The 26,205-nt window shown below is 43.6% G+C and overlaps 1 protein-coding gene across 5 annotated transcripts in view; it reads left to right on the top strand.

Moving 5' to 3' along the window:
• The window catches only part of arap2 (ArfGAP with RhoGAP domain, ankyrin repeat and PH domain 2), a 454,954-nt gene that overhangs the window by 301,047 nt on the left and 127,702 nt on the right, over positions 1-26,205 (top strand). For all 5 annotated transcript variants that reach the window (XM_078546079.1, XM_078546088.1, XM_078546071.1 and 2 more), the window contains 4 exons: positions 3,820-4,018; positions 9,803-9,869; positions 12,565-12,728; positions 25,213-25,425. In XM_078546079.1, coding sequence (XP_078402205.1) covers positions 3,820-4,018; positions 9,803-9,869; positions 12,565-12,728; positions 25,213-25,425 — 643 coding nt within the window. The remainder of the gene's footprint in view (positions 1-3,819; positions 4,019-9,802; positions 9,870-12,564; positions 12,729-25,212; positions 25,426-26,205) is intronic.

Raw genomic sequence — 26,205 nt, 5'->3', positions numbered from 1 at the left:
AAGTCATTAAAATGTATCAAAAAAAGCAATTGTCCTAATAATGATCCCTAGTGAACATAGGAAATAGGAGCAGGAGTAGGACATTCAGCCCTTTGAGCCTGCTCCGCCATTCAAACAGATCATGGCTGATCATCTACCTCGACGTCATTTTTCCCCACAATCCCCGTATCCTTTGATGTCATTAGTATCCAGAGAAACCAATATGTGTCTTCCTGCAGTTGAAAACACAGTCGTTCATGACAACTCTGTTTTGTCACTCAGCCATGTTTGAATCCATGCTGTCACTCTCCGTTATTCTAAGAGCTTCAGCTTGCAATCATTCTTATTATGTGGCACTTGATTTCTCAAAAACATTTTTGAAGTCCATTTACACATTGATCATGTTACCTCACCAAAAACTCCATGAACTTAGTTAAACACAACTTGCCTTTAAAAATCTGGGCTGGCTTTCCTTAATTAATCCGCACTTGTCCAAATGACTTTAATTTTGCCCCGTATTCTAAAAGCTTTCCCACTGAGGTTAAGCCAACTGGCATGTAGTTGATGAGTTTATCCTTTTTTGAACAAGGGTATAACAAAACTAGGTGGGACTGTAAGTTGTGAGGAGGCTGCAAGGAGGCTTCAAGGGGATTTGGACAGGCTAACTGAACGGGCAAGAACATGGCAGATGGAATATAATGTGAATAAGTGTGAAGTTATTCACTTTGGTAGAAAAAACAGAAAGACAGTATTTATTAAATAGTGAGAGATTGGTAAGTGTTGATGTCCAAAGGGACCTGGGTGTCCTTGTTCATGAATCACTAAAAGTTGGCAAGCAGGTGCAGCAAGCAATTAGGAAGGCAACTAGTATGTTGGCCTTCATCGCGTGGGGATTTGAGTAGAGGAGTAAAGATCAAAGCAAAATACTGCGGATGCTAGAAATCTGAAATAAAAACAGAAAATGATGGAAAAACTCAGCAGGTCTGGCAGCATCTTTGGAGAGAGAGAGACAGAGTTAACTTTTTGAATCCGTAGGACATAAAACATTAACTCTGTTTCTCTGTCTACAGGAGTAAAGATGTCTTGCTGCAATTGTAGTGTCTTGGTGAGACCATATCTGGAGTATTGTGTAGAGTTTTGGTTTCCTTATCTAAGGAAGGATGTACTTGCCATGGGAGGAGAGCAACGGAGGTTCACCAGACAAATCCTTGGGATGGTGGGATTTGGATGATAGAGGAGGGATTGAAGAAATTGGGCCTCTATTCTCTAGAGCTTTGAAGATGAGAAGTGGCCTCATTGAAACTTAGAAAATTCTTACAGGGTATGAAAGGGTGGATAAGATGTTCTCCCTGGCTGGCGAGTCTTGCACCAGAGGACACAGTCTCATTGAAACTTGGAAAATTATTACGGGGTATGACAGGGTGGATTGGATATTCCCCCTGGCTGGAGAGTCTTGAACCGGGGGACACAGTCTCCGAATAAGGGTCAAGCCATTTCAGACTGAGATTAGGAGGAACTTTTTCTCTCAGAGGGCGGTAAAACTTTGGAATTCTCTACCCAGGGGGCTGTGGAAGCTCAATCACTGAGCACGGTTCAGGTGTAGACTGTCCGGACAGTACAGCCCCCACTTTCCCCAGTACTGGTGCCAGTGCCCTCCAAACCAGAACCCACTTCTCCCACACCAGTCTTTGAGCCATGCATTTGTCTCTCTAATTTTATTTGCCCAATGCCAATTTGCATGTGGCTCAGGCAATAATGCAGAGATTATTACCTTTGAGGTTCTGCTTCTTAATTTGGTACCTAGATCCTCATACTGACTAAGCAGAACCTCTTTCCTTGTTCTGCCTATGTCATTGGTACCTACATGGACCATGGCGACCGGATCCTCCCCCTCCCACTGCAAGTTTCAATCTAGCCCTGAGCAGATGTCCCAAACCTTGGCACCAGGCAGGCAACACAGCCATTTGGAATCCTGCTCTTTCCTGCAGAGAACAGTGCCAATCCCTCTCACTATACTCTCCCCTACTACCACTACATTCCTGTTTGCTCCCCCGACTTGAACGGCTTCCTGATCCGTGGTGTCATGGCCAGCCTGCTCATCTACCTTGCAGGCCTCGTTTTCGTCCACACAGGTTGTGAGCACCTCAAGCCTATTTGACAGTTGCAGAGCCTGAGGCCCCTTCATTACTGTCTGCATAGTCCCTTTACCTGTCTCACTCACAGTCACATCCTCCTGACCAAAACAAACGACCCTATTCTAAGGGACATGATTGTCTTTTGTAACAAAGTGTCCAGGTATTTCTCCCCCTCTCTTATGTTGCACAGTGTCAGCAGTTTGGCTTCCGGATCAATAATCCTGATCATAATTCCTCGAGCTGCTTACACTTTCTGCAGACGTGTTTGTCATGGATTGCCTTGGCATCCAAAACACCCCACATTCCACAGCTGCAACATAACACCTGTCCTGCCATTGTTACTTATGATATTTAGTTAACTTAATTTAATTACTCTCTGAATTAACTTGGAATAATTCCTAAGTATGCCACACTTCTTTCCCCCTTGTACTGAATTCCCATGTGTACCTAATTCGCCACTCATTCGGTCTCTGTTTCACTCTGGCATAGTCACCTGTCTCCTCATGTGCCCCTTGCTGACTGTGCTGTTTGAAAAGCTTGTCTCATTTATAGCCCCCTTGATGAGTCACTAGCTAGTTTAGTTTCCTGCTACAGTAATTAACACCATTTGAACCAACTGCTTTCAGGTGATTGACAGATAACTGCCAGTCCAGGCAGTTCTCTATTTAACTAGCTAGCCTAACTTATTTGAAGGTTATTATAGGTCAGATCTTGATTATTAATCTGTAGTTAAAGCTGAAAAAGACTTACCAGAACTTACCATGTGAACCTAATTCGCTACTCAGTCAGTCTCCGCCTCACTCTGGCTTAGTCGCCTGTCTCATCGTAGACCCCTTACCAACTTTACCTATAGCCAGTCTTTCTAATATTGCCTCTGTATCAATTTTTAGCCCATCCAGTGTCTTAACTACTCGCTCTTTCACTATGGCTTTGGAAACATCTTTTTCCTTGATAAAGACGGATGTAAAGTACTCAATTAGTGCGTCAGACTTGCCTGCTGCCTCCATGAGCAGGTCCCCTTTTTCGTCCCAACTCAGCCCTGCCCCTTATCTTACTACCCTTTTACTACAAATATGCCCATAGAAAATGATTGGATTCTTTTTTTTATATTAGCTGCCAATCTCTTCTCATACACTCTCTTTGCATCACATTTCTTTTTCATTACACCTCTAAACTTTCTATATTTAGCCTAGCCTTCACTTATATTATCCACCTGACATCTGTCATATGCACCCTTTTTTCTGCTTCATCTTGCTCTCTATCGCTTTCCTCATCCAGGCAACTGCAATTTTGGTTGCCCCATCTTTCCTCCTCATGACCCTGCCTGAACTATCTCTTCTTAAAGGCAACACACAGCTCCATTACAGTTTTGCCTACCAAACTTAGATTCCAATTTACTGGGACAGACTGGTTCTTGCACCACCAAAATTGGCCCATTGTACAGATGGAAAAATAATTTTTGATACAACACATCTACAGAATACAATTTGGTGGAGTACAGTATTGCAAATATTACTGTTAAAGCACACGTTTAGATTTCTACATCTGATGTATGAAAAGTCTTTTTTTTGTATATGTCAGGCCAGTCAGTTAAGTTAGATCTGCAAGGTAAGTAGCAGCTAATCATATATTAACTTCTTTTTTGCAGAAATGCTATTGTCGTCCTCCACAATTCTAATCTTCCTGATTGACTTTTGTTTTCTAGTTTTTTGTACCTGCAGTGGTAGAAATCCTGTCCAAGAGAGACTATGAACTGATTGGTCGACTCTTCTACAAAGATGTGCATGACCTAGAACACTGGAAAGCGGGATGGTTTGCATTAGAGAAATCACAACTCTACTTCTGTCCTGAGCAGGACATGGCTGAAGAGGATTCAGTACATTTAAAGAGGCTGCAAGAACTTAGTAAGACTTTAATACATTGTATTTATTACAACACAGATGGAGGCCACTCAACCTGTTGTGCCTGTATTGACTCTTTGGCATAGCTATCCAACTGGTCCCAATGCGCTACTCTTTCTCTACAGCCCTGCAATTTTTTCTTTTTCAAAAGTACACCTGATTTGAATGTTACAATAGAATTTGCTTCTACTGCCCTCTCAGGCAGTGCATTTCAGAAATAACGACTCTCTGTATTTAAAAGAAAATCTTCTTATTTGGCTCCGTTCTTTCATTAATTATCTTAAATCTATGTCCTCTGTTTATGGACCCTTCTGTTAATGCAAAGTTTTCCCTTATTTACTGTATAAAAACCCCTCATAATTTTGAACACCGCGATCAAATCTTCCCTTAACCTTTTCCGTTCTGAGGGGAACAATCCCAGGTTCTCCAGCCCCTTTACATAATTGAAATGTCTCTGGTAGTTTGCTTTCAGGTTGTTGAAATATTGCTGCTAAGTTTTCATTTTTAAAAATAGACACTGCAATTTGCCACCTGTCAAACTGTCCCAGTAAATACGGTTATCCTGAATTTTCTAAATGATTCCTAAATATATCTGTTCCTATTTTGGGGACAGAATTTTTCATGATCTATTTTTCTGGTGCTGTAAATCATTATGCCGTACCAATGCCAAACCGAGGTCCAAAATGAACATTTAATTTATATGAAACCAAAGTTCAGATCAGCACATTGAGTCTCCGTAATAATCACTGAGATCTTAGAATTAACTTTATAATACACTATGGCATGGATCATCGGATTGCTGCTGCTGCGTTCGCAAACTCCCCTAAGTCGAGGCTGCTGCACATTTCTACTGGGACCTTCCGAGCCTGGCTCCCAAGGAAATGTGCCGCACAGCGTCCCTCAGGAAACTCCGTTGAAGTGGAGGAAAGTTGGGGGAAGACGAGGCATGCCACCTTTTTACAGCACCAGCTGCCATGTGGTAAAGGTCCAGTTTGAATGTTAATGCATAAATGTTAATGGATGGGTGAATGAGTGAATGGGTAGGTAAGTGGGTAGGTAGGTGAGGTGGTAGGTGGTCGAGTGAATAGGCTGGGTGAGATGACAGGTGGATAGGGTGACTGAAGTGGGCAAGGTGGCAGGTGTGTAGGATGGTAGACTGGGTGAGCTGGTCGGTAGGTAATGTGGTAGAAGAGTGAGGTGGGTATGGTGGGTAAGGTGCCAAGTGAATGAGGTAGGTAGGGTGGGTGAGGTAGCAGGTGGGGGAGGTGGCAGTCTGTTGTGGGGGAGTAGTCGGATCAGGCCAAGGGGGGTGGTAGTCAAGGAGTCAGAAGATTGATGGGGGAGTTGGTTGTGTAGTTACCCAGGTGTTAGACTGCAACTTTTCTGTCAAACATTCCCTGGGTAACTATCCAGATAAGTACCGCGGGACTGTCCGAAGCAGAGGGTCTCGGAGAGCAGGGAAATTGCCCATCAGAACTTGAAACTTCCCAGGCAATTCCCAGAGAGATTAGCAGGTAAGGACTTCCGCAGGGTCCTGACATGCACCTTCAATTGTACGTCGGGCATTTGACGACCCGGAGACTGGAGGATTTGTTTCAGTTTTGGATCAAATTATATTTTTGGAAAGTTCAACTTTAAAATTAAAGCATTTTAGAAATGTATTTAATTCTCATGGCAGAAATTGGGTTCATTTGCAAAAGTGATTCTGAATTGTTAATGAATTTTGTGGCTGACCTTGAGCTGCTCAGTGAATGTACAATTGCTGGGTGAAAGGTAGACTGAAAAGTGGTACTCATTAGACATTTGGTGAGTATCAGTATTACTTCATACTAGATTTCGAAATATCAATAAAGGTAACTTTTCCATTTGTTTCAATGCTAGAATTTGGTATCCTTCAAATAAGAAGGATAGAACTTGTATTTATATTGCACCTTTCACTTTTTTAGGATGCTCAAAGTACTGTAAAGCCAGTAAATAAACTTTAAAATTGTTTGGTGAGTAAATAAAGCAGACAATTTGCATGATCCCACAAACTGCAATAAGATAATGACAATCCACTCTGTTTTGGTGATGTGAGTTGAATGATAACTGTTGGCATTGAACTGTCAATCTAGATTATGTGCTACAAGGCGTGGAGTAGCTTTTGACCCTACATCTTTCTGACTCAGGTGAGAGCCGCTACTACTAAGACAAACTGAGTCTGAGGGGTACATTCTGAATGTGTGACTGTATCCATCCTTTCACTCACTGAATTCTGTTACCACCATAGCAGTGTTTTCTCTTGGCTGCAGGACAATACATACTGATCCAATTAGCTCGGTTTGTATTTACCAGGTTCCATTCTCTGCAATGTTACAGACGTAACATTACTCCTGCACAATATTATGATTGGGACACAAGCATGAGAATTGCCAACATGTAGGAACCAAAGAGCTTCAAGCGTTACACCTTGATATATATCAGTCCAAAACATATGTATCTTTGTTCTTTCATGGAATGTGGGCATTGCTGGCAAAGCCAGAATTTGTTGCCCATCGCTAATTGCCCTTGAACTGAACATTTCAGAGGGTAGTTACGAGTCAACCACATTGTTGCGATTGGAGTCACATTCAGGCTAGACCGGGTAAGGGTGGCAGGTTTCCTTCCCCTATAGGACATTAGTGAAACAGATGGGTCTTTATGACGATCGATGATAGTTCCATCGTCAGTAAGACTAGCTTTATATTCCAGATTTATGAGTTGAATTCAACTTCTACCAGCTGCCATGATTGGATTTAAACCCATGTCCCCAGAACATTAGTCTGGGCCTCTGGATTCCTAGTCCAGTGACATTACCACCGGGCCACCATCTCCCCCAGATATGAATGATGAAGTTTTGTGCACTAAGGGATGCACCTACAGTAGAAAATCGATGGAAGCCCTTGACCAAATTGCCACTTCTGCCATTTCTCTGGATTTCAGCCAAAGTAATTGCAGGAGGATCAAGAACGCCTGCAGAAATTCCCTGATACAGCTCCTCTGTACAAATTTTTGCTGAAACATTATCAGAACTTAGAATTACCCTTCAAGTCCAGCAAATCACGTAAAGCTTTGATCATCACCTGCTGAAAAAGATTGTAATGTAATTCATTACATTCAAAGGCCTCAAAATAACCTGTGTGCTAAAAGAGATAGAGCTGCAGCCCACCTGACATTGGGCCTCAGGCCTTTTCCACGGGATGTGGGCGTCAATGGTTAAGTCAGCATTTATTGCCCATTTCTAATTGCCCTTGAGAAGGTGGTTGTGATCCATCTTCTTGAACCGCTTCAGTCCCTGTGTTGTAGATACACTCACAGTGCTATTAGGAAAGGAGTTCCAATATTTTGGCCAGTGACAGTGAAGGAACGCTGATCTATTTCCAAGTCAGGATGCTGTATGACTTGGAGGAGAACTTTCAGGTGGTGGTGTTCCCGGGCATCTGCTGCCCTTGTCCTTTTAGGTGGTGGAGGTTGCGGGTTTGGGAGGTGCTATTGAAAGGGCCATGGTAAGTTCCTTCATTGCATCTTGCAGATGATACACACTACTACCACTATGTGTCGGTGGTGGAAGAAGTGAATGTTGAATGTGGCGGATCGGACTGCTTTGCACTGAGTGCTGGAAGATAGGGGTGGCCAGGAAATTGGGGGTCAGTGACCAGGAAGGAGGAGAAGACAACAATCAGAAATGGGGCAACCAGTGGCCAGCAGCAGCCCGTGTTTTTAAATGCACTCTTTCATCTCCAACTTTGTATTCAGGCTATATTTTTACCTTTTCTGATAGAGACTGGTAATGGGCCCTTTAAAAACTGTTGCTTAATCTGTGTGTCGTTCTTGGCGGCTGCAAGCAGGACAAACCAATTCCATAAAAAGAGCACAAAATAGGATTTAAACCTCTTATTGGTAGTTGCAAAGACACTAATGCCTATTTGAGATACAGGCCCTGGATGCAACTTTTGATGCCAATACCAATATTGCATGCAGGCATCTACCTCAGAATGTGTGTGCCCTGCCTGCTGTGTTGGACACCTGCAATGCAGGCAAATCATCCCCTGGTCCAGGGTTTTATGTTTTGTAGGATTCCTTGCACCCCTACCTGCCTGCCACACCCCTTGACATGAAATAAATTCCTGGAAATTGAAATGATTCCTGATCAGTTTAATAATTTTAGCATTAAAGGCTACAGATTTTCCAACGTACAAAATTTCCCAAAATTGTGTAATTTAGCCTTTAAGGTTACAAATCATGCTTATAATTACAGCTAATGTTTGTGCCTATAGTGTTGTCTTTTGCCTTCTCCACTGTACCACAAAGGATTGATTACATAAGTGATAATTGCAGTAATTATTTTATTAGTTACATGATCCAAGAATGAATTTCTTTTCATCAATACTCATCAACACTTGGAATAGATTTCCTCATCATTTAGTGGAGGTGCAAATTTTCATCATTTGAGAGCCATTTGGTTGTTATGATGGGGAGGCTAGGTTGTATTCCACTTGGCACAATGTTTTTTTGTTACTTATCTGTGATTTCTCAATTGCCTATGTTGTGGCTAGGCATTGACTTACCATTCCAATACAGTTCCTTAAGGACTTTACCGTTTCTCCAAAGTGGCTGTTATTCATGTGTGGGCTAAGACAGTAAATGTCGACAATCTTTGCGACTACCAAAAAGGGACCTAAATCCTATCTTATGATCCTTTACGGAATTGGTTTGCCCTGAATGCAGCCGCCAAGAACAACACAGATAAAGCAACAGTGAAGTCCTTAAGGAACTCTACTGGAATGATAAGCCAATGCCTAGCCACAACATGGGCAACTAAGAAATCAAAGATAAATAACAAAAAAGCATTGTGTCAATAGAAATACAACCTTGCCTCCCCATCATAACAACCAAATGACTCTCAAGTGATGACCATGAAAGCATTACCGCTGTGGCTGACACTGTTGTCACCTGTGGCACATGCACACAAGCATTTCCAGCAGAGGTTACTGTTAATTATTTGAAGTGGGCACCCTGAGGTGTCAGCCATGGCTCAGTGTTGTTTCTGAATTAGAAAGTTGTGGATCAAGCCCCACTTCAGAAACATGATTACACACGTCTAAACCAATGCAGTGCTGAGGGAACACTGCACCGTCAGAAGTGCCATCTTTCAGATCAAACATTAAACTGAGATCCCATCTGCCCCCTCAGGTGAACAGAAAATATCCCATGGCACTATTGCAAAGAAGAGCAGGGGAGTTATTCCTGGATCCTCGGCCAGTATTTACCCTTCACTCAGCATCACAAAAGCAGATTATTGCTGTTTGTGGGAGCTTGCTGTGCATAATTTGGATGCCATGTTTCTTACATTGCAATATTAAAGCACTTTGGAATATCCTGAGGTTGTGAAATGCAAGTTCCTTCTTTCTTTCCTTTTTTTTCTTTAGCACAGAGGTGTAAATCCAATTCTAGCATCCCCATGCTTACTGCAACTAGTTAACTTGGTTAAAGCTGAGGATTGAACCTGGAATTTTCACTGGGGAGACCCTGAGATTGATAGGTTCCTGTAGCTAAAGTTATCAAGAGATTTGGGGCAAAGAAGATATATGGAGTTCAGTCACAGATCGGCCATGGTCCTATTGAATGGTGGAACAGGCTCAAAAGACTAAATGACCTTCCCCATTCCTCTCGACCTGCTGCATCATTGAGGAAGTTTCATACCAGCTTTGCTCAAGATTTTCAGTAAAGGTGTCTAATTTACATCTGTCCCTCTCATTCTATTCACAGCTGTCAGCACTGAGATTGAGAAGCACAGTGAGAAGAGGGACGTCTTACTACTGGTAGAAAAAGGAAGGTAGAGAATTAGTTTAAATTATCCTTATTTGATGCAGATCTGAGAGGCTTTTTGCATGTACCAAGTATCCAGCATCCTATGAATATGTTGTATTGCCTCTTTTTAGAACTTTTTATCAGCATTGATATAAAATGGCAGCCACTGGGATAGAATTAAAGGCCTCTGGTTGATCAGCTGTATTATTTTCAAATGGTTTAGTGTTTTAAAACATTATTTTAGTAAATTGCAGGTTATCATTTTTTAAAAAGTATATTTTATGAAATCTATTTACAGCTAACCCATTTTATAATTCTGCTGATGTTCATTTAATAACTACTTGTAATCCTCGAGTTTCTGTATTAATGAAAGTAACACAATACAACAGTCAAATTCCTTCAGTGAGATTGCAGGCTTGATGTACACAGATACATTGTTAATTTCCCCAGAAGGGAAAACCAGTAAAACTTGGGGAAATGACTGGCACTGGCCTGAACTGGTCTTGCACATCTTAAAATGGAACTTCAGTTTTACTGGTCTTGCCTTCTGGGTTACGCTGACTATTTTGCTTCATTAATCAGCATTGCTTATTCCATGAGATATCTACAATCGGGGACAGAGAGTATCTGTGTCAGGTTCAATCAGAGGCCTGAGAGCAAGTTGCACCCAATCTTGCAATTGTTTATAAGAAGTGTTTTTTCTTCTATTCAAGTTGTTGCTGAAACTCCTTTTCCTATATATCCGAATACAAAATCATGCAGCATTTTAGAATGGATTTTTTTTTAAGCTTGATATATTTGAGTGGTAATCTGGTGAAACTTTATTAATACAGATGAAAATGGGTTTGTCACAAAAATAAGCATTTTTAATCAATGCCTAGTCCACCACCTATGAGTAACCGGATTTTAAATAACTGAAAATGACTTTAACAGATGGCCCTATATAGTTTTTTTTAGTTACATTGGTGTAAAGTAGTAAAAAAAAGGCTTTTAAAATATGGTTTTTAGTGCCTTTACACCTAAAACCAAAAAAGCTTCATTTTTAGAGCCTCCTCAAACACCAACATGCAATGTGAGCCTGCAATGCTTTTGCAGGCGGAGCCAGCTTCCATCTAATTTTTTTTAAATTGCAAAAACTTGATTTGCACTGGACGTTATTTGCACTTGAGATTCTTCTAAATTGTATAGAGGTTTGGGCAATTTTAGGCAATTCATGGTAAACTTGTGTTCTGACTGTAAGTATATCAGCACACATCGGCAACACACAGTGCACCAACTGCCAGTGTCCTTTAGAACAGGCACCGCCATCAAAGCCAAATCAGACCCAAATCAAATCATATCAATGAATGGCGTATTGAATGGAGTATAATGCAGGGCGTGGAAGTGAGAACAAGAAATAATCTCACTCAGTTGATCAAATGAGAAAGAGGAAGAGTAAAGCTTTAATGACACGATCTCCTGGGACCAGCAGCTCTCTGACTCATTTAAAATACTAGCCCCATGTTTGCAGTGAAGGCACCTTGGACTGCTGGCTGCAATTTATGGCAATAGAGCAGCATAAGAGAGATGTGGTTCCCACCTGATGGACTTCAAGCTGGCAGTACAAATACTGGACCCCTTATCCATTGTCCCAAACTCCAGAAGGACCCGAAAACCAGCTTCATTTCATTTGAAGCTGGCAACACACCTGTCCTGGAAACTACTGTACAATTGCCATGAGGCATTGATTCTGTTATATCTCTTATTAACAAAGGGTCGATTTACAGGATTCTATTGATGCCCCAAAAGCAATTATTCCACCCCCCGGCCATTAGTTAGTTATTTTACTGTATATTTTTAAATTTAAAAGATTTATTTTATGGGAAGTGTTGGCGGTAGAGGAGTACTTCCGGTACGCTGCGCATCCGGGTTGCGATGCACTGATTCCTTGCTCTTTGGGTCCGGCCTTATTTATTTCAAGTCGGGATTAGTGGCGTAGAAGCCAGTGTGCTCCAGCCCTCATTCCTTCCCTTCCCCGGCCAGGCTGGGTCCGGCTCAGTGGAGAGTACAGCCCGGCTTTAAGCTTTAATTAATTATTATCCTATTCCGCTGCCCAAAATCTGGAAAATCCCCATATCCTGGGCTCATCTGGTCCAAATTTTCCAGGATACGGGGTCTGGTACCTGCAATTAAAAAAGAAATCAATTTAAGATAAGCTTATAATTTTCTTCTGCAAAATGGAGGAAGCAATAAAATACTTTCTTTACAATTTAAGCATTTGTAGTCAGCTGAAGCCTCAAATTGAGATCATTGCACTCTATTTACTCCAATACAAACATTATTATTTTGTAAGATGGGGAGATATATCATTAATTTGGACTTGTGCCTGTGTCTGTGGAAGGTGCTTTCTTTTCAGTCACAGCTGTTGTGGCAGATGTCAGCCAGGATGTTCCATTTAGTTGATACGTGATGGCATCCATAACAAATGATTTTATTTGTGATTTCATCACTGCATGGAGTTAACTCTCAGTTGACTTTTAAGAAATAATTTGCTCTATTTGTTAATGCCTAATTTTTTTTTTAACTGGATATCCTCGCCAAATTGCATAGCTGCATTTTCCTCTCCAGTTTCAGGTAGTTAGTTTAATGATTTCATAGTGACTCTCCCAAAGTAGGACCAAACTGAACTGGGACAAATGGAACATTTCATCAAGGACTAAAAGTTTGTTGTAACCTTGTAGAACTTTGTACATCCATGGTCACACGAAGCTGGATTTCACAGTTTGGCATACGGCCATCAGGAAAGCAGCAGGTACAGATGGTAATGCACTACGAGACCAGCAGCTCAGCAAAAATGACATTCCTATCATCGTGGACAGCTGTATAGCGTTTGTTACACAGTATGGTAAGCAAGCTCATTCTACAGGATGTCACTGCAAGTCACACGGATTTGCTTCCTTAATGCCAAAAGCAATTCCACCCATATGTTTTATAGTTTTGAAGTATTTTGTTTGACAAATGTAGCAACAGCTTTCAGTAAACTGTTCCTGCTGTGATGGCTGCAAATGGCTGATTGTAAGGTTCATTTTGGAAATGGAAACCATTATTGCAATTAGTTTAATTTTAGTTATACCCCCAACATACCATATGTACCCCCGACATACCAGTGCTCTATTTGCAATTTTCAAAGTAAGGCTATTTTTATTGATCTTAACACCTGCGAATAGGCTGGGGTATATATTTTATTCAGTCCCTTTCCCCAACATCTGAAGACAGGGGTGATGGAGGGAGGGCGGGGGGCGCATATGGACTTTTCCATTGCCAACATCGATGTCTCTATCTCCTTTAATCAATGTGGAAAGGTATGCTTCTATTGGCTTCTGTTTGTTGTATTCAAGCTTGCCTCTCCCACCCCTCAAAAAGTGCTCTCCTGTTACATAGCACTCCATTTAGCAGCATTGTTAAAAGCAGAACTACCCCTGCCCATTAGGGAAAAACTCAAATTGTTGATGCAGCAGTTCAGCACAATTTCCTTGGGATAGGAAATCAAACCACTAGAGCCACTGGTTCCCTTTATATAGGTAATTTGATCATTTTGATTTTGATCTCCTTTGGTCATCCAAGTGAGAGATTGCTCTCATATGGAAAATATGGAGTGGTGGGGTAGGCAAGTTCCTTTTTGGGATGAAGACCATCCATCAAACCACTGTGCTAGTGAGGTAGTCCCATGCTTGTGTGTGGACATACTGTTCTGTCCTTCCAGGCTCCTGGGTTGCTAGATCCATGTTTTTTTGTGCTTTTATTTCCAGCATAATTTTCTCCCACTCCCTCATCTATTCACACATTCTATGTGTCTCATAAATGTCTTTAGTTTCTTTGATCTCTCTTAGTATGCCTCCTACAGTCTCATGCTAAGATCACTTCTGCCATTTGTGTATTTTCTGTTTTCCACTGAAGTATTTTGTAGGGCATTTTATTTTGTTTTGTTCTCTCCTATGATGTGTATTTTCCTTTGCCCCTCCCTTTGTTCTGTTCCTTTTATAACTGTTATTCACCCGTAATATCTTCTGGGCCTCGTAAAGGGTCCACACCTGCCATTTTAACTTGTCTTTTCTCCCCACGAATACGGCAAAAACTGCTGTTTCCACATTTCTTGCTTTACTTTGGCAGGTTACTCTGCTGAGTTGAGGAAAATCAAAAACAAGTGCCTGTATCAAGCACTCTCTGCTCATGCATAGAATAGCCTAGTTACAATGTACAATTTCCAGTACTCATGCCTTGACTCCAGCATTATGGAAGAACATGCCCTAGTGCACTATCGTGACATTTCCATTTCCCTCAGTGTCTGTTTTTGCAGCCTCCCTAAGCGTGATTGATAAATTAGAGCTGAATTATAGGCATTTTTGTGTCGTAGACTTGCAGCTGCTGAGAATCGCCTCAAGAATATCCAAACCCTGTTTATTTGGGATCCTTAGCTTTGACAAAAGCAGCATCTGCATTACAGCTATTACCTCCACAGATGAAATCATTTGCATGTTTAAATTCAGGGTGGGGTAAAATAAAATGGGTCATAGTCAGCCTGTATAGTTTTTGGAAGCAATATGACTAACATAGGAGGAATAGGAGGTTGATTTCTACGCTGAAAATTGATTAAATCAATTTAGGTTTACGTGGCATTGTTTTTCCCAACAAAATTTTGAATTTATTAAATAAAAACAAACATTGGTGTTCAAATGAGAAAGAAATATATAACAAAACAGAAAATCCTAGAATTGCACATCAAGTCAGTCACTATCTTCGGGAGAGATGATGGCATAGTGCTAATGTCACTGGACTAGTAACGCAGAGGCCCAGGCTAATGCTTTGGGAACATGGGTTCAAATCCCACAGTAGTTGGTAGAACTTAAATTCACTTAATAAATCTTGAATATAAAATCAGTCTTAATAATGGTGATCATAGCAACTACCATCAATTATTGTAAAAGCCCATCTGGTTCACTCATGTCCTTTAGGGAAGGAAATGTGCCATCCATACCTGATCTGGCCTACCTACATGTGAGTCTAGATCCATGTAATTGTTGTTGACTCTTAACTGCCCTCTGAAATGGCCCAGCAAGCCACTTGATACAAGGGCAATTAGGAATGGGCAACAAGTGCTAGCCTTACCAGGGACACCCACATCCCATGAAAGAATAAAGAGAAAAAAAAGTTAAAGATAAATTGGCATTTCAGGTACAGATCTTTCATCAGTATTGCTACATGACAAATTAATACTATCAGAAAAAGAAAACATAACTTTTTTAAAATCACAATAATAACCAAAATATAGTACAACATCTCAGTTAAGTAATGGGTCAAAACATTAAGGCATTTAAGAAACAAATCTTGTACAGTTATGGAAAGGGGAGACCTGGGTAAGTACAGTGGAGAGATGGCAGAGGCCAAGAATCAAATTGTACCAGGTGTAAAAGAAATTTCATTTTTTGTCCAAATATTACTGTGGGATACTGAAGCAGGCTTGTGGGAGTTGTGTGTGTGTGTTGTGTGTAGTGTCTGTGTGTGAGACTAATTTAATTAAACTGAAGACAGTTAGACTACCAGGTTTAAATCATCAAGGGTAGAGTATTGGTCATCTTATTTAAGGAAGGATGTAAATGCCTTGGAAGCAGTTCAGAGAAGCTTTACCAGACTAATACCTGGAATGGGTGGGTTGTTTGAATTTCAAAGGGGAATTAGAAGGTGACAAGGAAAATGTCTGTATCTTGCAGGAGTTCATAGGTAAACAAGTAGTGGGGATATATTTTTATTGACCCAAAAGCAAAGGCAAGATGGAAACCTGTAAGTTCTTATATTTGGAAGTGTTTGAGTTTCAAAGAAAGTACAGAACAACGGGTTTACAGATAAACGAGGAAAAATATATTTAAGGAAAGATTGAAAGCTGTATGAGGAGAATAGCCATGTGAGATTTTGGAAGGTGGGCTGTGCGAAGAAAACTTGTTGAAAAAACAGCCTCTAGGCACCCCAGAGAAATGCTTGTTCGTTCCAGAAAGCAAGGTTTTGTTAAAAGCCTTGGGCCAGGATTTTCTGGCCCCGTCAGAGGTGGAACCCGCAACGGGGGAGGCAGTGCCCCAGCCAGAAGTCCATTGACTTGTGGCGGGACCGGAAGATCCCAGTGGTGGGTGGCTGCAGAAAATCCTGCCCTTGGAACTCCATTGTCAATTGAGAGGAAGAGAGAAGCTGTGAAATACCTCCCTTATAGCAACAGTGGGTGCCCTATGACTGGATTTTTTAATATATTAAGAATCAATTTAAGGAGGATTTAGACAGGTTAGGAGAATGGGCAAAGAAGTAACAGATGGAATACTTCGTGGGGAAGTGTGAGGTCATGCACTTTGGTAGGGAGAATAGGGGCATAGACTATTTTCTAAATGGGGAGAGAATTCAGAAATCTGGAGTGCAAAGGGACTTGGGAGTCCTAGTCTAGGATTCTCTTAAGGTTAACTTGCAGGTTGCATCGGTAGTTAGGAAGGCAAATGCAATGTTGGCATTTATTTCGAGGGGACTAGAATATAAAAGCAGGGATGTGCTGCTGAGGCTTTATAAGGCTCTGGTCAGACCACATTTAGAATATTGTGAGCAATTTTGGGCCCCGTATCTCAGGAAGGATGTGTTGGCTCTGGAGAGGGTCCAGAGGAGGTTCACGAGAACGATCCCAGGAATGAAAGGCTTAACATATGAGGAACGTTTGAGGACTCTGGTTCTATACTCGATGGAGTTTAGAAGGATGAGGGCGGATCTGATTGAAATTTATTGAATACTGAAAGGCCTAGATAGAGTGGACGTGGGGAGGATGTTTCCATTAGTAGGAGAGACTAGGACCCGAGGGCACAGCCTCAGAGTAAAGGGAAGACCTTTTAGAACAGAGATGAGGAGAAACTTCTTTAGCCAGAGAGTGGTGAATCTATGGAATTCATTGCCACAGAAGGCTGTGGAGGCCAGGTCATTGAGTGTATTTAAGGCCGAGATAGATAGGTTCTTGATTGGTAAGGGGATCAAAGGTTACGGGGAGAAGGCGGGAGAATGGTGTTGAGAAACTTGTCAGCCATGATTGAATGGCGGAGCAGACTTGATGGGCCGAATGGCCTAATTTCTGCTCCTATGTCTTATTTAGACTGTTGCCTGGAAAAGTGTATTTACTTGGGTGTCTAGCTTGGTAGAAATCTTTGGGAAATGTTATGACTAATTTTAATTGTGTAACTGTAATCTTGGGCAGAATTTTTTGCTGAGTGGGCGGGCGTGTGTCCAACCCGCTCGAGTGTAAAACAACGCGCAGTGATGTCAGGCAAGCGCCCCAACGTCATCACGCACTTGCGCAATATTTCGCGCGGCAGGCATGCGTGGGAGTCGAATCCGCGCCCGCCATTAATTAACAGACCAGTTAAGGCTCATGACAACCCAATTGATGGCGATTTAATGTTACCTGTGCAAGTTTTTGCTCATCGCATGGGCAAAATGGGCAGGCAGGCTACAATTTGAAAGAACGGGCAGGATAAGAAGGGTCAGCAGCATTGTCAATGTGAGTAGTGAGGAGTTTTGGAGATTACTTGCTGCAAGTGGCTTACTGAGCCTTGGCAGCTTAATCTCTGATCAGGCCTTCATTCTTAGCATTTCCAGGCTTCACTTCGGGACTCATTAGTGTCTTCCAGGCTCCCTGAGGATTTGGACCGTGTGGACCCTTCCAAGTATCAGCCTTCCCTTACCCTGCTAATGGGGATTGTGCTCTCCACTGGAGGTGCCTCTTCTGAGAAGGAAGAAAGGGGCAGAAGGGAGAGGAGGCCAGGTGTCCCAATGCAGCTTCCAGGGAAGGGACCTGTGGGAGGAGAGGAGCAGGTACAAGGGGTGCAGGGCCAGCAGGTAGTCCAAGGCGGAAGGGACCGCAGAAGACGCAATTATCCTGCTGCCAGAGTTTACAGGTGGCAATGCAGCTACCTCAATATGTGTGAGGTGCAATGCAGAAGGAGGATCCGCCTCTCAAGGGAGACAGTCACCTCCATTTGTCAGACAATCGGGCCTGAGATCAGCTCCGACTGTGTGGGTGGACACCCCATGCCAGTGGCTCTGAAGGTCACAGTGGCCCTCAACCTCCATGCCTCCGGCCCTTTCCAGAGATCAGTGGGGGAATCTGTGTGGAGTTTCACAATCAGCTGTCCACAGTTGCATCAAACTGGTGACAGAAGCTCTGTTCAGGCGGGTATTAACTTTCCTTCATTTCCACACGGACGAGGCCAGCCAGGCTGAGTGAGCCAGAGGCTTTTGCAACCATTGCTGGGTTCCCCCGCATCCAGGGTGCAATCGACTGCACACATGTGGCCATCAAGGCGCCAGAGAGTTAACCAGGTGCTGTTGTCAACAGGAAGGGCTTCCGCTCCATGAACATGCAGATAGTGTGTGATCACAGGATGCAGATTCTACAAGTCTGTGCAAGGTACCCAGGCAGCTCCCATGACGCTTATTTCCTGAGACACTTCCAGGTGCCGGGTCTCTTCAGTGCTCAGGCCGACTGGATGAGTGGCTGCTGGGTGACAAGGGCTATCCCTTGAAAAGGTGGCTCATGATACATCTCCGCCATCCAAGAACAGAGGCAGAGCAGTAGTACAACAGAAGTCACGCCTCCACTAGGGCAGTGATAGAGAGAACCATAGGTCTTCTCAAGATGCGCTTCCGATGCCTGGACCGTTCAGGGGGTGCACTTCAATACCCCCCAGAACGGGTGTCACTGATAGTGGTTGCATGCTGCGCTCTCCACAATCTGACACTGGCAAGGGGGCACTCCCTGGAGGAAGAGGATCTTCACATAGCTGCACAGGCCACAGAGGTTGAGTCCAGTAGTGATCCAGAAGAGGAGCACGGTGAGGAGAATGCTGAGGACATGGAGGCAGACTCCTGTAACCTCCAGGGAGGCAGGGACACCAGGGACGCCTTGATCCCATGGTCCTTCAGTTAGGCTGCCAAATAAGAACAACCACCTCATGCCGTGGCTACCACCATCATCCTGGATCACAGAAATTACCCTTTTCCGTTGCCCCCAAAAGATACACTCAGTGCCTGAGCAATCAAGTTTCAAAACACCCATGTCCAGCATTACATACAGGCCTACCCTGGCACCTACAAAACAAATGAAGCATATTCAGGCCAATGACACAAAAGCAAATGTACTTTTATGTTGGAACTCACAGTCTTGAACTGAAAAAAAAACAGTGTTGGTAGTCACACCATTAAAACAAGAGAAACAAAATGGGGAACAAGGGATCTTGTACTTAAAGTGCTTTAAACTTACATTTACAGGTGCTACATCTAGGTACCCCCCACCCCCCCTAGCCGCTGGCACCGTCATTGGAGACAGCCTGCTCACTCTGCTGTCCTGTTGGCCTTGATGACCTTGGCTGTCGTCCTCTGGCCCATGGAGCCTGTGCTGGCCCTGCCTGGGAGGGAACGGCCAGTTCCACAGCTGGCTTCTCCCCAGTCACCACAGCCTCCTCAGAAGCCACAGTCACTGGCAGAGGGGCAGAGGAGCTGATGTCATCACCCTGAGAGGAGCCCGTGAGATAACAAGCAGCTTTTGCACCAACGTGAGGTCGCTCTGGACCTCCCTGCTCACTGTTGATGGACGGGCACCTAGCTGGGATACTGAGTGCCCCACCATCTCACACATAGACACTGACCAGCTGAAGTCAGTGCCTTTGTGAGGATTTGCAGGTCCGAGCGCAGCCAAAGGAAACCTTGATCCTGCCCCTGGAGCAGCGTCTCCATGAGAGTTGCCACTCTGTCCATGGAAGAAGCATTGCGCTCGGCCATGATGGTCAGTGCAGTGCTCACCTCCGCAGGGACTCCTCCACAACGGAGACCCTCTTGGACCTCCGCGAGATCCTCCCACACACCCCGTCGGACGTCCAGTGTCTGCTGCCTAATGGACGACTCCAGAGGCCCATCATTAGCCTTCAACTGAGCATCGTCCTAATCCCCAGCAGTTCTCTGACTGTTGGCGCCCTGGGCACTCTCTGCCTCCGACTGCATCTCAAGTGATTGTGAACCGAGATACTAGCCGCCGAACAAATGCCCACTGAGGTGCTGGTATCTGCGCTGATGCCTGGTTCAGAGAGCGGGTGTGACGCAGGTGCTTAGGGAACATGGTGGTCCTCCAGTGTCAGGGGTGGCCCTTCGGGGTCCAGAGAGCGAACGCCTGCTGGCGAACCTAAAAGGGAGAAGAAGGACATGTCATTAAAGTCATCACACTGTCACTGTGCATGCTAGGCATCCTGTTGAGACAACGGAGATCAGCATCATGCTGCCCTCATCTTTCAGTGATCAATGGAGACTCCAGGTTCGAGGCTCACATCAATGAAGAGACTGCACTAGAATGGTTGCAGAAGCTGAAATTCTCCCCTCAGTGCACTGCACTCTCACCTTCATCTGACGCCCCAGCCTCACCGTGGCCACTTGACCGAGGTGCATGGCGCCTCACAAGCTCCAAGGTGTCCTAGCAGGGGAGGATGAGGAGGTGTGGAGTCCTCAGCCAGTCCATGAGCTCTCAATATAGGATGTCTTCTTCTGAAAGGACAGTCCACTCTGATTAGTCCACACTGTACCTGCAGAACCATTGCAGACTGGCCAACCCCAGCTGAGGAGCACCTTGCAGGGCACATCTGAGCCTTGGTACTCGGTAAAAGCAGCCGGGGTTCGCCCCCTTGGCCAGCGCCAGCGTGATTGACAGTTGGCACTCAGACTCTAACACCCCTGAGCTCCATGGGGGGATGGCCAGCCCAACACAGTTGAACACACTCACCCATGCCAACATGGCACTCACCTTTCCTAAGGACAGCAGGTCATTGAAATGCTTCTAGCACTGCACCCATGTGTGCTGCTCACCTGGGCTGCCACCTCCTCCCATGTCCTCTTGGTGAGGTGCAGTGGCCTCCTCCTCCCATCTCTGAGGACAAGGGTGTCCCTTCTGGCAGCCACCTCCTCCAGGAGGGCATCAAGGCACTTGTCAGAAAAACGGGCAGGCTGAGTGCCTCCCCTCCGCACCCCCCCCACCTGCCCTCCCGCCTGGCGTTTGCTGAGACACTCGACTCCATCCTTGCAATGTCAGTCAGACAGCAGCCTTTCTGGGTCTGCTGGGCGGTTTTTAAACAGGCCGCCGGGCCGCTACTGGACTCAACAGCCAACAGGGCCCCGCCCCCGCTCGGCCCTTGCTGGCCAGTGTTTCATGCTGGGCGGGCCTTAATTGGCCTATCAGCGTGAAATCGTATTCGGGCCCCGATCATGGGCAATGGGCAGATTTCTGACCCACCCCCCCCCCCCCCCCCCCGCCCTCCGAGCGAGCCTGATGAGGGCAAAATTCTAAATGCCCCGTGTGTGTTTAAGTTTTATTTTGTTAATAAATGTTTTAATTTAATAGTTTAAACCTCCAAAAGTGGAGTGAAATATTTACTTCTGCCTTCAGTGCACGCACCTTCTCGTAATAAAAATACAAATTGCAAATCGTTGTGATAGCTTGGCTAAGGCTCCCTGATTTGGTCAGCCCAGCAATTACCACCTGCCATATCATAATACAGGTTTGAAAGTGAGAAACCAGCTATAATACACTTATATAGTTGTGCCTCGAATGTGATGAAGCATTAGTGTATCACAGAATCACAGAATCTCACAGTGCAGAAGAGGCCTTTTCTGCCCATCTAGTCTGCACCAACACGTGAGAAACACCTGACCTACCTTATCCCATTTACCAGCATTTGGCCCATAGCCTTAAATGTTATGACGTGTCAAGTGCTCATCCAGGCACTTTTTAAAGGATGTGAGGCAACCCGCCTCCACCACCCTCCCAGGCAGTGCATTCCAGACCGTCACCACCCTCTGGGTAAAAAACGTTTTTCCTCACATTCCCCCTAAACCTCCTGCCCCTCACCTTGAACTTATGTCCCCTCGTGACTGACCCTTCAACTAAGGGGAACAGCTGCTCCCTATCCACTCTGTTCATGCCCCTCATAATCTTGTACACCTCGATCAGGTCGCCCCTCAGTCTTCTCTGCTCCACCGAAAACAACCCAAGTCTATCCAACCTCTCTTCATAACTTAAATGTTTCATCCCACGCAACATCCTGGTGAATCTCCTCTGCACCCCCTCCAGTGCAATCACATCCTTCCTATAATGTGGCGACCAGAACTGCACACAATACCCCAGCTGTGGCCTCACCAAGGTTCTATATAACTCCAACATGACCTCCCTACTTTTGTAATCTATGCCTCGATTGATAAAGGCAAGTGTCCCAAATGCCTTTTTCACCACCCCACTAACATGCCCCAGAAGTATTGATTTTAATACTTATTTGCAAAAATTTTGAATTTTTAAACTTTTCACACAGGGATTCTTCCATTAAAGCAGTGAATCAATGAACCTTACATATCAGGATATTGTCTATCTCAGCCATACTATTGATAGAAGTGCTGGAATCAGCTTCAGTGCAACTCAACATGATTCAAGATGGAGCAGCTCACACATGATTGACATCCTGCCACTGAACTTAATATCCAACAGCTACACTATGGCCCAACAGAAACTGAACTGGACTAGCCATATAAATACTGTGGCTACAAGAACAGGTCAGAGGCTAGGAATCCTACGGCAAGAGACTCACCTCCTGACTCCCCAAAGCCTGTCCACCATCTACAAGGCACAAGTCAGGAGTGATGGAATACTCCCCACTTGCCTGGATGAGTGCAGCTCCAACAACACTCAAGAAGCTTGACACCATCCAGAACAAAGCAGCTCGCTTGATTGGCACCCCTTCCACAAACATTCACTCCCTCCACCACTGACGAACAGTAGCAGCAGTGTGTACCATCCACAAGATGCACTGCAGAAACTCAACAAGGTTCCTTAAGCAGCACCTTCCAAACCCATGACCGCTAACATCTAGAAGGACTAGGGCAGCAGATACATTGGGACACCGCCACCTAGAAGTTCCCCTCCGAGTTAAGCCCCATCCTGACTTGGAAATATTTTGCTGTTCCTACACTGTCGCTGGGTCAAAATCCTGGAACTCCCTCTCTAACAGCATTGTGGGTGTACCTACACCTCATGGACTGCAGCGGTTCAAGAAGCCAGCTCACCACCACCTTCCCAAGGGCAATAAATGCTGCCTAATCATTGATGCCCACATCCCGTAAATGACTTTTTAAAAAGTTGCTTGGAGCTCCAAATCAATATAATGTGCAACTTTGGGGAGTTTGGAAGTGTGCTGTTCCCATAATTGTGCTGCTCTTGCACTTCTTGGTGATAGAGATTGCAGGACAGGAAGGTGCTATCAACATAAGCTACAGTGCATTCTAAACAATCCATACTTCAACCATAGTGTAGCAGTTGGATATTAAGTTCGGTGGCAGGGTGTCAACCATGTGTGAGCTGCTCCATCTTGAATCGTGTTGAGTCACGCTGAAGCTGATTCCAGCACTTCTATCAATAGTATGGCTGAGATAGACAATATCCTGATATGTAAGGTTCATTGATTCACTGCTTTAATGAAAGAATCCCTGTTTGAAAATTTTAAAAATTCAAAACTTTTGCAAATAAGTATTAAACTCGATTCAGGAGCTGACCATGCCATCATCCTGTTGCCCAGAAGAGTAGATTATTGTGGGCTGAAAATAGTAACTGGTTGCACATTCTGTTATAAGGACAGGGAAAAATCAAATATCCAGGCTTCGCACAACATGTAGCTTTTCACCTAATGGGCAGGATTTTCGGGTCGTTGAACGGGCCCGGGAGCGACCAGGAGATGGTGTGCCACCCTCGATTGGCCCCCAACCAATTTCACACAATTAATGACCAGCCAGCGTGAAAGGCGCGCTGAGAAGCTCAGCACTGCCAGGGTGGGGAGGGAGGAGTGTGAGCGCAGAAGTCTGCATATGTTGCAGTGGAACGCACATTGAGAGCTTCCTGAAGGTAGGGAGCTGAACAATTTTTAAATGAACAAGAAAGATTTTTAAAACCTGAAAAAAATTGTCCCGACATAGGATTCACTCACACTAACATAAACAGAATAAAAATTCTGCCCAGAAATTTATATTTATTTTTTATTTAATTGTGGAAACCTCATCGGCCCGTGAATGAGGTTTCCTAAAAAATCCAAAGGCTGCCTGGACGATTCACCCACCCGCCTACCGTAAAGCTGGATGGGCAGCGAAAAATAGCTTTTAATTAATGGATTAATGGCCTTAACAGGCCTCTTAATTGTCAACGGGCGCACTGCTGACTCTCACACGTGCCCACCGACCGAAATATCGCACGAGTACGCGATGATGTCAGGACGCTTGCCTGACGTCATCGCGCTCTATTTTATGCCCGATCGGGTCAGGCATGTGCCCGCCCGTGGGATGTAAAATCCTGCCCAGTGTGTTGCACTACTTCTGCTATTTTGTGCATCTCCTTCTGTGAAAAGAGTTAGAGAATGTAGTTTTATGTCCAAGCACAGTCAGTTGTTTAGCATATCAATAGATGTTGCATATTTTAATACTGCATTGCAGGGCAACGGTGGGATCAGTTGTTATTAATTGTTAATATATTTCCTATTAAATTCAAATATGCCTATACTTGCATAAGTTGTGCCTGATAGCTGGTCAATGAGTATCTCATCATCATGGGTGGAGGAAGATGCATAAAGGTGAGTTTATTTTAAGAAATGATGGAAAGAACAAAAATATAGCTCATAAATACTGATTGCATTTCAGACGACAACCACATCAAACAAGTCACACAGCAGTAATAAAACAAAAAATGCTGGAACTTCTCAGCAGGCCAGGCAGCATCTATGGAGAGAAAAACAATGTTAACATTTCAATTTAATGACCTTTCAAAGAATTGGGAAACATTCGACATATGACAGGTTTTAAGTATAAAGGCAGAAACAAAGAGAGCGAGGAGGAAAGAACAAGAGGGAAGTCCTGTTACAGAGTGGAAGCCAAGATTCACACAGCCAATTATTGCCTGTTTTGATACTGCCAAAAAGATTAAAACTTTTCATTTTTATTGTGCCCAGAAGTGTAATTTAAAATGAAGTGAGAAAGTGCTTTCCCTTCAAATTACAGAAGTGATTCCTAATTGTACACATTGATGCACTCAGATGTTGGTGCTAAGTATTTTAATACATTTCTGTAGCCCTTAGGACAATGTCTTTTTCAGTTGGGTTTATCAATGCAGTCGTGTTATAAGCCTTTAACACAAACATTTCAAAATGTCTGTTGAATGGAGACTTTGGTTATCCCTTCCTAAATAAAGTAGAATTGTATTTTATGTGTGTGTGTTTAATGAAATATAATTCACTCATCATTAGGGCTTGGCTGTGAAGGAATTTACCAAAAAAATGGCACACCATCACGAGTTAACCTGCTTCTGGATCAGTTTAGAAAAGACGCCAGAAATGTGAAACTGAGAATTGGGGAACATCAGCTGGGTGATGTGGCGGATGTGATGAAGAGGTTTCTGTTCGAAATAGATGATGCTCTACTTACCAAGGAGTTATATCCATATTGGTTGTCTGCATTGGGTAATACAAAACATTTAAATATTCTGTGCTTTTTATCCATTTTCTGTAATGTAAACAAAATTAATGATGCCTTATTCTACGAAGATGCCAAAACATCTTAATGGACATGGAAATCAATTCCATTACCAAAATCAGTAATAGACTAGATTTGTATGTATCTGTAATGATATCATTAGTTAACTATTCCACATTCCACTAGTTGCCTCAGAGATACTGGACGTCTGAAGACTTTCAGACCATCTTTCTTCAGCTTCTTCCAGTGCAGCTGGCTCTGCTATGCTACAGCCAAATTCTTCCTTCATGGAAAACCCCACCATCCACCACTGGGACAGGCATTCCAGTTGAGCCAATATGCAGTGGCCACCCACCCAAAATGTAGAAACTTACTGACCAAGGATTCTGAGCAGAAGCAAAACCGAGGCTGTACCGAAATCCCAATCCCACCCCAAACCATTTTCACCACCATAGCAGTTTGCTAGGAATTTCTTGGCTTTCAGGTCATAAGATAATTTGTTCTTTTCAAAATAAAAACTCTATACTAAGGTTTATTTTGTTATCTGATATACCTTCAATATTTACTTAAATTACTAATTTGTGCACCAGGATTGTAAAATTAGATGCACAGTTCCTTTATTGGCATTTCTGGGAGTGCAGAAAAGAAATAAATTCTTTAGTGTACTCGCTAAACTTACATTTAAGAATATATTTTTTATCAAATGTTCATTTTGCATTCAGAATCTTTTAATTTTTGTTGTCAGATTGGTGTTAAACTCGTGTACA

Source organism: Cetorhinus maximus, chromosome 1 (genome assembly GCF_964194155.1).
Source record: "Cetorhinus maximus chromosome 1, sCetMax3.hap1.1, whole genome shotgun sequence".
In the NCBI taxonomy this organism is placed as follows: domain Eukaryota; kingdom Metazoa; phylum Chordata; class Chondrichthyes; order Lamniformes; family Cetorhinidae; genus Cetorhinus; species Cetorhinus maximus.
Note: the sequence above shows the minus strand (reverse complement) of the source record. Positions and strands in the feature narration are given on the sequence as shown.